Here is a 13,599-nt window from a genome sequence, read left to right on the forward strand (position 1 = left end):
ATTGTGCTGCTCTCCACAGGGCCAGATCAGTGTTCGGTCCTTGAAGAGAATAAGATCTAAGTCTACCAGTGAAGAGGACAGTGACTGAAAGGCTAATGAAGGGTGGACACATGATTTTAAAATGGTAGGCAGCACTGCTATCATTTAAAAGAGAAAAAAACATAGTTTTTCTTGAGATAAACCAATTAGAGACGGTACCAGGGACTGAGTTTGCAGGTACGTGTTGATGATGGGCTTTATAGTGGGAATGCACTGAGAGGTCTTGGTGTCTACCTCAGGATGCTGGGCGAGTGCCAACAGAACAAGTAGGGACAGGTTACCCTCACTCTCTCTATACCTCTTTCTCTATCCCTCTCTCTTTCTCTCAGTCCTCTGTAGACGATCCATCTTTCAGTTTCTTTTTCTCCTCCTTGCACAAGCTGAGCGAGAAATGAATTTAGAGCCCCACCGGTCCTGTCAGTTGCTTGTCCTGCCCTGTGTCTGATAGCACTTATCACTCGGCCTAGTGGAGAGTCGAGAGGACATGCTGGTCCCAGGGCTTGAAGCGAGCTTCTGTCTGCACTGAGGTGAGTTCCTAATCTTGAGATATTCACTGTGGGGATGTTTTCATATTCCCAGTTAGTCCAACCTGTGCATTGTGGTGAACTGCAACACTGGGAGCTGAAAAATATTTGGGTGGACTGGAGGTCCTGTGTTTATTTTGGTTTGTGAAGTTTATATGTATGTAATAAATCAGAACAACCTCAGAGAGGTAAACAAATTGTGACATATAGCTGTAATCGTGGTTAATTTTGCCTGTATGAAAGCCTTAAAATGTTGGTGAAGAGGAGAGACAGTTAAGTCGAGTCAAATCATGTTAAACAGTACAGTTCTAGATAACCCAGATTGCAAACTCATTCCCTACAGAAAACTTGAATGAATCTGTGCTAGAGTGAAGGTCCTATACACCTCTCTGCTAATCATGTAATTATTTTGTTTATATTAATTATAAAAAGAAAGATCATGTTGTCTCGCTATTACTGTTAAGGATAATATTTATTTTTGAACTTGTTATTACGGGCTAAAACTAATATACTTACTAATTTGTATACTGGTTAAACATTTTTAATTGGCTATGTGTGAAGCTCAGCTGCCTTTATCTGCTGCATCAGTTGTGGGAACTCTTAACCAAAGGGCTTCCCATTTTGTCTGCTTTAAGCTCATCTTTTCTGTGGTTGAGTACAGCCATGGTTTTCTGCCAGAGTTGTTTTTTTCTATTTTCCAGAGGCAGTTTCTGCTGCCGAGGCGAGGGCAGGCTGTGTTTTTGCAGATGTCTGCATTTCCGTGGGTTCGGTTGTCTGGAAAGTCATTCAGTTCATTTTTCTTTTCCATTTCCACCACTGTCCTGCCCCAGGAAAAAGTGGATTAACTGTTTTTTGTCACCTGCTTTTTTTTGGTTTTGTTTCTGCCTAGTCCAGAGTTTATCTCAGATCCTCTGATGCTGCTTCGTTGTTTTTTTGTCAGGAACAAACTTTTCAAGGCTGTATGTGAACAAATAATGTGGGATAGTGTGTCAGTATTACTCTGTTCACGGTGCTTCAGAACTATGCTTCAGAGCTGAACAAGACTAAGGTGCTTTATTCCTGCATTTTCTCACAATCAGCTGTAAGACATCTCTTCACAAAATATTAGCTGGTATAGTCACTCAAATGGCATTTGGTGCTGCAAACAGTGGAGAATCATAAAAAACAAAACAGAACACACAAATTTCAAACTCAATTAAATCAAACTCTAGTCTTCTGTTGTTGTCGAGCTTAGTTGCAGAATGTATTGTTTTCTTTGATAGCTTTATACTTGTAATCAGCTTTTGCAGACAAATGTACCATCAGGGTATGTAGTCTTTCCTGACTCATTACTTACTGTATTTCAACTAACTAATTTCCAGGAACGTGCTCATTTACAATAATCTCTCCACTTTAGATCTATGGTGCTAAGTTGCTATTATGAAATTTCTAACAGTTGAAGTGTTGCCAATACAGGATTTGCTATACAGAGCTGGGTAAAAGCAGGGCTATGCTGTGGGTTGGAGGAGTCAGTTTCACTCTCACTCCAGCTGTTATCAGTTCTGAATCTGTGTCACAATGCCATGTACAGATATCAACCTGCTTGGTGACATTCTAGGTTAAAGCTTAGCCTTTCCTCACCACCAGCTGGACTAACCACATTGTGAGGTCAATAAACAAACGCAATCTTACTTCCCCTCGTGAATGCTGTTGATAGTGTACTGTCCTCAGTCATAGAATTAGCTGTATCAGTAAGGAGGCTGTAGTTTATTTTGGATGTACCTGAGGGCACTGTGATGAATTCATTCATTATCGGTCTATTGGGTTTAAAAGGATGTAGGCAGAAACCACACATTCCAGTATCCGTTCAAGTCTGAATGGGGTTTAGGTTCCTGTGTGGAACAGATTACCGAGGCATTTATAATAATTACTTGCTTTCATTTCACACGCGCTAAAAAAAGTTAAAAGTCAGCCGGAAAATGTTGGGAAAATCCAACAGATCACCTTAGCATTCCTCAAACATTAGATGCTCATATGAATTTAATGGCTACTGCTTGAGGCTGTGGGCTGTGTCACTCCGATCATTTTTCTGAGCTACCTGGACCCACAACAAGCAGAAACACAACACTGAGGGGATCTGCCCTAATTAAAGAGCTCTTTTACCTGCAGGGGAAAGTTGAGTCTACAACTTTGTAGCCAAAACAAAGCACCTACGCTCCTGGATTGTGCAGACTGTGAGAAACTGCACCCCCTGCCTATCAGAAACCAATGTGAGTGTGCTTAGAGCAATTTAACTTAATTGATTTTACTCAGGATGAATATTGCTTTGTCTTTATCTACAATTGAGAATTCATTCAAAAATTTGCACTTAATGTTAGTGACATGGTCATATCGCAACTCCCAGCATGGCCATAAAATCACTTTCACTTATCACTGAGCAGCACAGCTCATCATGTGACGATGACTGACTTGACAAGATGATTAGGGAAAATATATTTGAAACTGATATGTTAACATACAGCATGTAAAATGATAAAGAATATTAAAATGGTTTCTGAATTAACATACATGATGTCAGTTTTCACCTTTCACTTCATCAATGTTAAATGTAATTTTTTATTCTCTCCTGAACATTCAACTCAAAGTACCGCAGAATTGTGTGGAAGTCAGTGGAGAACAGCCCCTTAAACCAGTCTTTTCAAAGACAGACCCCAATACTCTCCATCTGGCCCTTGGCAAGACCCTTCTTCCTCACAGGCCCTCAAGCAACACCAAAAGGGCAACCCAGGTGAAGCAGGGGGTCAACGAGAGAAGGACTATGCCTGAGGACGTGTTGGCGGAACTTAAGGAGAAATTGCAAGGAGACAGCAAGGTGGGGAAGGCCAAAAAGGAGAAGTCACAGAAGACAAAGGCAAGCAACAAGCTCTCCTGGCTCACCTATGAGCGTCTGTCCAGCTTCATTGGGGGAAAGCATTCCCACACTGACTCTACAACAGTGTCTCCCACTCAGGATGGAAAACCCCCTGAATCAGAAACTCTGGGAACCAATATCCAGAGGCATTTGAGAAACCCAGTGGACCAGGAAGCCAACTCCAAAGGTCAGGCAGCCACGCTGACCAGAAGCCGAGAGGGAGGCCTGTGCTGGAGAGCAGACCTGCCTCTTCAGGAGCAGTTTAAGACAGAGCCCAGAGATGGTGCAGTCTCTGCTTGTGCCACCACACCACAGGAAGCGCAAGCCCAGGAGGATGTCGCCGTGCCTAATCCTGTCCAGGGAGACTGGAAGAATGACTTCTCTTTAGAGGCGCGGTTCTGGCAGGAGCGGAGCATGGTGCAGGAGAGTGGCATTCTGGAGCAGCTCAGTCAGCAGGAGCTCCTGTTGCAGGAGGTAAAGGAGCAAGTGGCATAGTGTATGAATCTATTACCCTTCAGGCCAGTGTCCTTCATACAGTGGCACACTTTGTAGCATTCTGCACTTTCACTACAGTAGAGGTATTTTGGAATGATTAACAAGTGTGAGGATGTGGCTTTATTCACCCTGTTCTCTGTCTTTCGGTCTGTCAGCCTTTGTTGACGCCGCTGATTACTGCCATGTGTCGCAAAACTGATTTTTGACGTGAATGTTGTGCCAGCATAAATATAAAGACTATTGCTCTAAGGGTGTTGTCTGTCTCCAGGCCTGAGCTGATAGTGACAGGTCTGAATGCTCCAGTGTGTCTGTCAGTGTGTGATGCAGCCTGTCTCCTGTGGCTCAGAGCAAGTATGAGGTGGTGACCACCGAAGCGTCCTACCTCGCCAGTCTGAGGGTGGCTGTGGAGCATTTCATGGAGTCTCCGAAGCTCAGCGCCGCCCTGGGTCCTCTTGATCGAAAATCCCTCTTCTCCAGCATCACCAAGATCAGGGAGATCAGCCAGAAGTAAGAGTCCCCTCATCTCCAGGCAACATCTTACACTCAAAACGATATGCTCGTACAGCAAAGTATGAATCGCAATGAATGTGTCTAACTTGGGTATTAAAAATATTTAATTTTACATAAGGAAAATATACATTTGTAGCTCACCATAAACTGTGCTCTGGGACATGTCACTTGTTTTGCTGGGACTGGTTTGTGTCCAGTGATGCTTTTACTGTTGTAATGCATTGTAGAAAGTCTTAGATCACTGATGATCAATCCTGGTCTTTAATAGAAACATAAACAATATTCCATAAATGGACAGCAAGGTCAATAGACCACATTTATGGGTGCTGTGCTGTGGGGGGTGATGACTTGCGATCTGTCCTAAGTTTCCTAGATGAGCTGAAGAGCAGGCAGGAGGGCAGTGTTTTCTGTGATGTGTGCGAGGTCATCCAGAGCCACGCCAAAGACCATTTCTCCGCCTATGTCGACTACATCCGCAACATGCCCTACCAGGAGCAGACCCTACACAACCTGGGGTAGGGGTCAGCCCTTGCACACGCTCACATAGAGGGCCCTGGTGCCTTGTTTCCACGCCAGCTGAGCTTTGTGTTGCTGTTTAAGAAAGGAGAAGCCCCAGTTTGTGGAGATCCTGCAACTTCTCCAGGAGGACCCGCGCTGCCACCGCTTGCACCTCAAGTCCTTCCTGGTGCTGCCCTTCCAGAGGATCACTCGCCTTAAGATCCTGGTGGAGGTACATGGAGCAATGCATCATGGGTTGGGGGTGGGAGACATCACTGGTTCCTGCAGAAGGAGCCATTAGTTCTTGAACTCTGATTAACGTATTTATACTTGGATCAGACATTTAATCTCCTGTAGCAAACAGAAAAGGAATTAAACTGGTCCGCTGTTTTTTTTCTCTTTTTCTTTTGAAGTTAGTTCAGTTTGTTGTGTCTGAGTGTGACATAATAATGTGCGAATGTGCTCAATGCGTATGCTCTCCCTGTGTCCCATTTGGCATGTTGTGCACCTGATCCCCAGACCATTCAGAAGAGGACAGAGCCGGACTCCGAGGAGCACAGGTCAGCAGAGAGAGCCCTGAAAGAGGTCTCCAAGGTAACACTGAAGCAAGTGTCGAACACTCTTTAATTGTCACTTTTCACTTTCGTATGTTTACCGGATCTAAATGCTGTGCTTGGCACAGTGTTGTGACAGAGCGCCTCAGCCCTGTGCTCAGCCTTGCCCTGTGTTTGCAGGTGGTGGAGGACTGCAACCGCGAAGTGGGCAAAATGAAACAGATGGAGGAGCTGGTTCACATCGCCAACAAGATGGAGTTTGAGTGCAAGGTGAGCCGCCCGCCCTCTCAGACTAACAGGTACAGAATTGGATAGCTGGATAGCCTTAGGAAATAGCTGGACCAACGTTCTTATTGCACCTAAACTTTATATTTTGTGGCACTGCAATAAAACGAGTCTATTGTTTGGCATTCATTGATGGATGAAAAATGAGTCAACAAAGCTCTCTTACTTACCAGTCAGATCTCTTTCTCCCTCACTCATCCAGTCTCTCACTACCTGTTCATCTTTCTCCCTACCCTTTCTACCTATCCCTGTCCTTCTCCCGTGGTGTCAGGGCCTCCCTCTGGTCTCCTCATCACGCTGGCTAGTGAAGCAGGGGGAGCTGGTCCAACACACTGACAAGGAGAACATCTTTGGTCAGAAGAAGCTCTCCCCTGTCTACCTGTTCCTCTTCAATGATCTTCTGCTGGTGGCTGTGAGGAAGGGGTGAGTGTGAATCCCAGAACAGCTCTGGAGCTTTTTGGCACAGTACTCATTGTTGCTGTAATTCAGGAATTGAGAGAGAGCAAAGCATGAAGGAGGAATGGGTAATAGGAGAGTTTGTGAGAGTCGTTTTGTGCTTAAAGTGATGGACTGCAGTTTGAAAGCAGTTAGGGGCCACAGCACAGTGGCTCTATAATTGAACAGAAGGATTCTTAGTCAAGTAATAATATGTTGTTTTTATGCATATTAATTTTTCTGATTATTATTAAATAGACATCATGCGACCTACCAGTTACGCCTGTCACATTCTCTCTGGTCCAGGGTGGATCGCTTTGTGGTCCAGGATCACGTGCACCACTCGCTCATCGACATCAGTGATGCAGCGCAGGAGGAGGGGCTGGACTGTCAGCTGGAGAAGAGCTTCCTGTTGGTTCTGCTGAAGAACCACCATGGAGGCACCTCCCAGCGCCTGCTCCGCGCCTCCTCACAGTGAGTGCAGCACACACAGGCCAGCGCCGCCACAGCACAGGCTGGGACTGGATCCCTGTCTGTAGCCAGCAGGTTACAGCGCTCAGTGTATGTGGATTTCGGCAGTAGGCGGTAGCAGCTGATGAGAAGTCAATGGAGTGGACGAAAGAGTACGGAAGTCAAAGAGAAAATTTAACGTCTCACGGCTACTCGGGGTGGGGGGCTCTGTGCACAGGCCCTCAGCCACACTGCCACCTGGTGGAAGTTTGGGGGGGTTGCACTGGCTCACAGGTGTGTCTGTTTCAGAGCGGAGAGGGACAGCTGGGTGGAGGTGCTGTTGCCGGACAGTAGCAAGGGGGACAAAGTGTATGAAGAGTGGGGTGAGTGTCTGAGAGGGAGCTTTGCACACAGACAGAAATGGGGTGTGTTCATAGATGCTTGACGTTGACAGAAATAGGCATATGTGTATTAAATAAGAGCACAAAGGCAAATAGCTCAATCAGATTATAGCAGGCTGAAGAAATTGTGTAACCCAATTGGCGCTGTCGTGTTCAAAAGGAACCTAATTTGTGTATAGCAAATATGTTTCTCTCAGTTATAGCTTCCCCTTCAACATTTAATATGGAACAATACAACCGTGCGCCTTGATGGCATTAATTATCTTACAGCTATAAAAGAAACAGTTTATTTAATGTGCATGTGTCTTATAAAGCTAACATACACAACACTTAACCAAATACAGATAAGTAAATATATTTAAAGAAGAATGCTGTTTCTGCTAGTGTCCACTAGAGGGCAACACAGCCAAGAATGTGAAAGTATTCTGTTTTGGTTACTGTAAATGCAGTCCTTTCAGCGTGGCAGTGGGGGTCTTTTAAAGGGTGGGGGCTGTGCTGCCTGAGTGACAGTGTTTGCTTCTCTCAGACTGCCCCCAGGTCCAGTGCACACAGTCTTACACTGCCCTGCAGCCCGGAGAGCTCAGCCTGCAGCCTGGGGACATTCTCAACGTCATCCAGAAAACTACTGATGGTAGGTGGACTGGAAGACAGGGTCATGTCTGCAGTGTTACATCATCATTTCAGTTCTACTGTGGTATTCATGTATATTCCCCTGAACTGCGTTTTAAACAACTCTCGACTCTTGGTCCCAAGTTGATATTTTCCTAGTGGTTTAATAAGTAACAGAGCAGGGAAATGAAAATACGAAACATCGTGACACCCACTTTCCATATGTAAAAGCCACACAAGTTGTGCACTGCAGGGAAATGTTTTTTTTGTGATCGATTTCACTGCAGTACTGGTGAATTACATAATCTAATCTGAGAACTAGTGTGTGTGCATTACTAAGATTTCCCTTCACAGACTACACATTTACTGAGCACAGCTAATTAAACAAATAACAAAATATGAACTCTGAGTCATTCATTTGAAATACTTAAGCTGCTTCCTCCATTTGTAACCTTTTTAAGCCCCCGTGACTATGTTTCAGTGTGGAAAAAATGTGCGGTATCGGTGGTGGGAAGTGCGTTCCATGCTCAGTGACTAAAACTCTTTCCCTCTGTCCATTTGTCTTTTCCTGTCCACTTATGTCTCTCCCTGTCTCAGGCTTCATGGAGGGCTGGCAGCTGCTGAGTGGAGCGAGAGGCTGGTTCCCCAGCAGCTTTGTGAAGGAGATCAACAATGAGCTTGTGCAGAGGAAGCACCTCCGCCAGCGCTACCAAGTCCTGCAGGCGGCCAACAGGCTGCTGAGCCTCTGCACCCTGTTCCAAGAGCGGCGCGTCTCCACCTGCTTCCGATAGAGGGGGCCTGAGGACTGAGGAGCCCGCCCCACAGACACAGCAGCACCAGGGCCTGGGCTTCCGAACAGGTGACCTGGCCTGGCATGTGTATGTGGCATCGAATCTTCTTCCCACTTTGAGAACCTCATCTTTACTGAGTCCAGGAGAAGCAAGCTCAACCCAGATTATACACTGCCGCCAAGGTCTGATGGCATGATCCCACCTCAACGTCTTTCTCCATGGGATCACTAAAGAGGGAAATTCCCACAAACCCTGACTACAGTTCAGCTGAAGAACTGCTACAATGGCAGTCACACTCCATTTAGCACCGCATCCACATTTAGGCTGCGGATTTACACCCCAGTTAAATTGGGGTCCTTTCTATCTATCTATCTTTTGGTAATTTTGGAAGACATTTGGGGGTTTGTTGTGAAATGTGTTTAATTACACTGATTGATTCTCAGGGGTTGTGTCTGACTCACTTGCTGTTTGCCATACTGATTAATCTACATCAGCCAAAAGAAGCTTCTGTATACACTAAGCAGGATCAATTGAGTGGAACTGTGCAGGGGAAACAAATCCTTTGTGCCAGGCCTTTTGCCCCACCGAGAACCATTATAGTGCCAAAATGCCCTCCTCCCCTTTTCCCTGTGTCATTCTCGGTCATTTACTAATTCAGCAGGGAGAAATCTATTCATGAGCCATTGATCCTGGAATAATTACTCATCTGTGAAAATAACACCTAAGCAGTAAGGATAACAGAGATGATGCAATACTATTTTATACAAGCATAACATAATCTTTTAGGTTACACATGTAAGAAATTAAATTAAAAGGAAAATTCCACAGATACAAAAAAAAAGTGGGGTATTCTGTTTTTTATTTTTAAACTAAGGTGCTGATAATCTTAGATACTAAACTCTGGTTGTGTTACAAATGTAGTGTCTTTTATACTGTCTATGTGATATGTTAAAGTGCATAGCATATTGAAAAACTATGAAATGGAAACGTTGTAGATGTACTATCCTATCAGAGCCTTGACTAGTATGTTTTGTAACTGTTTTAATTTTAAGTTAACAACAGCTTTTCAACACGCGACTAATTTATTTCTACGGGCAGTTTCATTGGTAAACACCAGAAAAACAAAATCTTCTTTGAGACGTAAAAGAGACGGCTGGATCAACTCATCTCTCTGTTGTCACAAGAGTACCATTTATTTTATTTGTGTATTCCTAGGTTGGCATCGGTGTGCTTTCTATGGAAGAGATGCATTATCATTGTGAAAAAAATGGATTAAAGCCAGTTAAATAAATACATAAATACCTTGCTGGTTTTCAGTGACCATAAAAAAATAATAAATACATGCTTTAATTATATATTTTAAAGATTTATAAACTAATGTACAATTAGTTCTCTTTCTATACCCCAATCTAGATCATCTGTTCTCCTCAGTTAGAGCTGACCAAAATCCGTTGCTGGGGGCTGCATCCTACAGGTTTTATAGGTGTTATTAAACCATCACCTCCTAAACACCTGGGGAGTAGGGTAACTGAAAAACTTAAGGTTGGAGCAAAAAACCCTGAGAACGTTTGGACAGCTGTCTTTACTTGTGGTGTTGTTACACAGCAACCACTGTCATTTCTCCCTCCTACATATCCCTGGCTATGGGTCATGGGCTTGAACACCAGGCCCCGTTCTATCCCACCCAGTCCTTGAGACACACGATGTTAAGCTTCCTCTTGGTTTTCACAACCTGTGCATTACAGGCCACCAAACACATCCCTCCACCCCATGCAGATGCACATTACAGCTCTTTACAGATAGAATTCCCTTCAATTGGCATGCTTTGACATTAATCGCACAACTACTAAAGCTACTTCTGTTTCTTAGGCTGTCCTAAAGGGGTCCATTTGGAAACTTAACTTTGGAAGGAGCTCTGTCCAAATCAAATATTTGAAAAGAAGCCTCCCAAGGGGAATGTAAATCAGCTGCAGAGAAACCCCAGCTTGTGTCTTTCAGATTAAGTGCATGGGGTATAGCACAACATGAGAGGCAATGTCTGAAAGAAAGGAAAGTGATTTTGTGAGTATGCGTGGAATTATTTTCAATTCTTATTACTGGAACATATAAGTGATAAACACTAGAGAGATGTTTTTCTACTCAAGATTTTTGTTGTTGTTGTCACATGGTGTATTTTCTCCTTTGCTACCTTTTCCAATTTGATCACAAGTACACACATTAGTCACAGTTGCACTGACAGGCACAGTGAAGTTGCCAGTGAAGAGAAAAACAGAGCATGTGCCAAAAGCTACAGCATTGTCCAGTTTCAAATGACATGTTTACGCTTTTAAAGGCAGTGCCGTCCTGTGTTCCTCTTGTCTGTGCTTGGACGGACTGTGCCTCCCGAGATAAAATGGAGAGATCAAGTGTGTGTGGGAACAGTGCTGCTTTGTTGATGTCGTTGGAGATGGTGAATGGCATCCAGTTGAAGGGGCACATTTTAAGACATTTGTCCATTGAAGTATCATGCCCATATGCACATAAACACATGCTTAAATGTAATGTAAATGGCAAGGTAACTAATCCCCCCCCAAAATAGTTTATTTAAGTAATTGAGACGCATCCTGAAATGCAAACTCAAAGACCCCTTCTGCATCAGTTTGGAGACCTGTAGTATACATGTATATATAGTGATATATTCCTCCTCACACGCTACTACTAGTTTAATTTTCAAACAAGAATATCTACATGTATAGTACCTTGAATACTTTGTCAAGAACAGTCAACACAATCTTTAAAAGCAAGCACTCAAACCGACAGCAAATCAAAACCTGTTGGACAGTTAACCAATCAACTTTAAGTTTATGTCCGGACGCATTTGACCAATGACACAGCCCTTGCAGGTAAGGGCATTGTCCAATTGAAAGCGACAAACTGTTGCAGCGGTGTAACCAATAGAAATCGGGGAGGGTGTAGGTTGTGGCCAATGGCAGTGCAACATGCCTCACAGTACGTTTGCCATGGCCGTCTGAGTGTCTCGCCAAGGAGTTCTTGGGAATAAAGCAGCGAAAATCCAGGTACGACATTATTGTATTTATTGTCTGTGTTATTCAGGGAATTATATATTGGTAGGTATGTGTTGACTTTAAAAAAGTAAGTTCGCGTAATTTAGAACATGCATTTTCAACAATGAACAAATTCGAGTTTTTTTTTTTTTTTTTTAGAAGCTCATTTGAAAAGGAAAAAAGACTACAAAACTTACTTTTTCAGCAGTTTTGCTTATGCATTTGTCCGAGTTTTTTTACATTTCGTTTCCACTAGTAATGTGTCGAATAATGTACGTAACAGATGTTTCATGGCTTACTTCAATTGCATTTTCTTTACGGATTAAAAAGTTGATTTAAATGAATAAAAAAAAAAACCTGAATATATCAAGTGGAACTTATAAATCGGTATTTATTGAATTGGGATAAGATTATTGATGTAATACTGTTTAAGTCAGTGTAACTTTAGTGGCTCCTCAAATGACGGACGGTTCTTGAAATAGCCGATTGTCCTAAACTGGTTATACGGTCGCGTTCGTGTAGCGCAGATTCCCGCAGTTCTGCGCAGATTTGCAGAATCCCTGCGATCTCATTGGTGGAGCCGCGCAGAACTGCGGGAATCGGCGCTACACGAACGCGACCTATCTTGTTGTGTACAGCTGACTACCAGAACAATGTAACTTAGTTGGTGGAAAATGTTGGAAGGATTTGAGGGAAAATGCATGCGTGCACAACACATTTTTGGTTAACTAGTTACCGGTGGTGGTAGCAGCATGCCGACAGTAGTTTGGACTTTGGACTTAGAAAGAATAATTCACTTCTGTAATAAGATTAATTTGATTGGAAATCACCTTTCACAAGAACGGTGCTGTTTGAATCGCTGCCCACACCCGACGAAACCGGTCGCCTGGTTCTTATGTGCATTTTGAGTGGACTGTTATATCTCCACGTTTACGAATATTTGACACATTGTCTTCCCTCACTTACTGCAATTTCAATATATGTTGCATTAAATAGTGCCCCACAGGCAGCAGCTCCATCACTCTCTGGGTTTCCACAGAAAATACAGCTAAATTTGTCCAGTAAATGCGTTTTTTGTCGATTGCGAATACAAGCATTTTCGGATTTTCTAACATTATATATTTTTGAGCCATGAAAATAGTGTTGAATGAATGAATGAATGAATTAATGAATTTAATGTATTTGGCCAATACACGAAAATGTTAAGAATAGTGCACTATAGGCTAGTGTTGACATGTTCTGTTGTTTGGGGTTGGAATTTAGGAGTCATTGGCCAAAAATGTGCAGAAAGGACATCTGATTTGCAGATGAACCCCAGCTACAGTATTTGTCAAAGATGCCCATAGAAATGCAAAGATATATTTTATTAATAAATGATGGAAACCAACATGGTATTTTATATCAGACACTGTCTTGATTAAGTCTTTTGTAGAAAAAATAACAGCTTGAATAGGGTTTATTACGCCTAATACACAGCAGCCCATTACTTTCCCAGTGTGAGGGTACAAGTTGTGTAGACTCATGTAAAATGTAACACCCGATGAGAGATGTGATGCACACTGAAAGGTATACATAAGGGAACATGCAAAACACAAGAGACCCTAACAATAAAAATGCCATCGTTTTTTAAAGCTTCAACTTAGCAGCACAAGTGACTGACTTGCAATAACATTCAGTGGATTTAAAGGATTTTTTTCAAGGCTTATTAAACCTTTGTCCATTTAAGGTTCAGTAACTTACATTCCTGTAAAAGTTAAAAGGTTGCTGTGCCAGAACACCACTACTTACATTCACTGTTCATAGGAAGATTTTGGATGTGGAACAGAAAAAAAAAATCCAAATTTCTTGGATGTCTGTACACCAGGATTGGGGTCAATTTCCAGAACAACTGGAATTGACCCCAAACCTTCTGTACATTAACTGCTTCTCTTCCAACAGTGTATTAAATCAAATCTTTTTAGAAAATTAAGTTTAAAAATACTTATGCATGATTTTAATCTAATATTAATTGAATGGATATATACATCAAAATGTTATCTGTAATTAATTTTAAGGAATTCTTAGTTTAACTGAC

The 13,599-nt window shown here is 42.8% G+C and overlaps 2 protein-coding genes across 7 annotated transcripts in view; both read left to right on the top strand.

The window, feature by feature from the left end:
* Nucleotides 1–368: 368 nt before the first annotated feature.
* Nucleotides 369–9,918, top strand: LOC136753207 (ephexin-1). The gene is made up of 13 exons (XM_066709113.1): nt 369–566; nt 2,712–2,812; nt 3,188–3,927; nt 4,295–4,455; nt 4,824–4,973; nt 5,059–5,188; nt 5,476–5,550; nt 5,691–5,780; nt 6,067–6,218; nt 6,537–6,704; nt 6,990–7,063; nt 7,608–7,712; nt 8,288–9,918. The coding sequence occupies exons 3-13, from the start codon at nt 3,361–3,363 to the stop codon at nt 8,479–8,481; spliced, it is 1,866 nt and encodes a 621-aa protein (XP_066565210.1). The 5' UTR covers nt 369–566; nt 2,712–2,812; nt 3,188–3,360; the 3' UTR covers nt 8,482–9,918.
* A 1,532-nt stretch (nt 9,919–11,450) lies between these two features.
* farp2 (FERM, RhoGEF and pleckstrin domain protein 2) overlaps nt 11,451–13,599 on the top strand; it is a 60,878-nt gene continuing 58,729 nt past the window's right edge. For all 6 annotated transcript variants that reach the window (XM_066709114.1, XM_066709116.1, XM_066709115.1 and 3 more), the window contains exon 1: nt 11,451–11,537. The gene's annotated coding sequence lies outside the window, so the exon portion shown is untranslated. The remainder of the gene's footprint in view (nt 11,538–13,599) is intronic.

The sequence above is a fragment of the Amia ocellicauda genome, chromosome 7 (assembly GCF_036373705.1).
Source record: "Amia ocellicauda isolate fAmiCal2 chromosome 7, fAmiCal2.hap1, whole genome shotgun sequence".
Taxonomy (NCBI): Eukaryota; Metazoa; Chordata; class Actinopteri; order Amiiformes; family Amiidae; genus Amia; species Amia ocellicauda.

Excerpts from the sequence above, each read along its gene's own strand:
- LOC136753207 (XM_066709113.1), top strand. The coding sequence starts at position 3,361 with ATGCCTGAGGACGTGTTGGCGGAACTTAAGGAGAAATTGCAAGGAGAC. Across the intron at positions 3,928-4,294 it reads AGGAGCTCCTGTTGCAGGAG|AGCAAGTATGAGGTGGTGAC; the intron begins GTAAAGGAGCAA and ends CCTGTGGCTCAG. Across the intron at positions 4,974-5,058 it reads CAGACCCTACACAACCTGGG|AAAGGAGAAGCCCCAGTTTG; the intron begins GTAGGGGTCAGC and ends TTGCTGTTTAAG.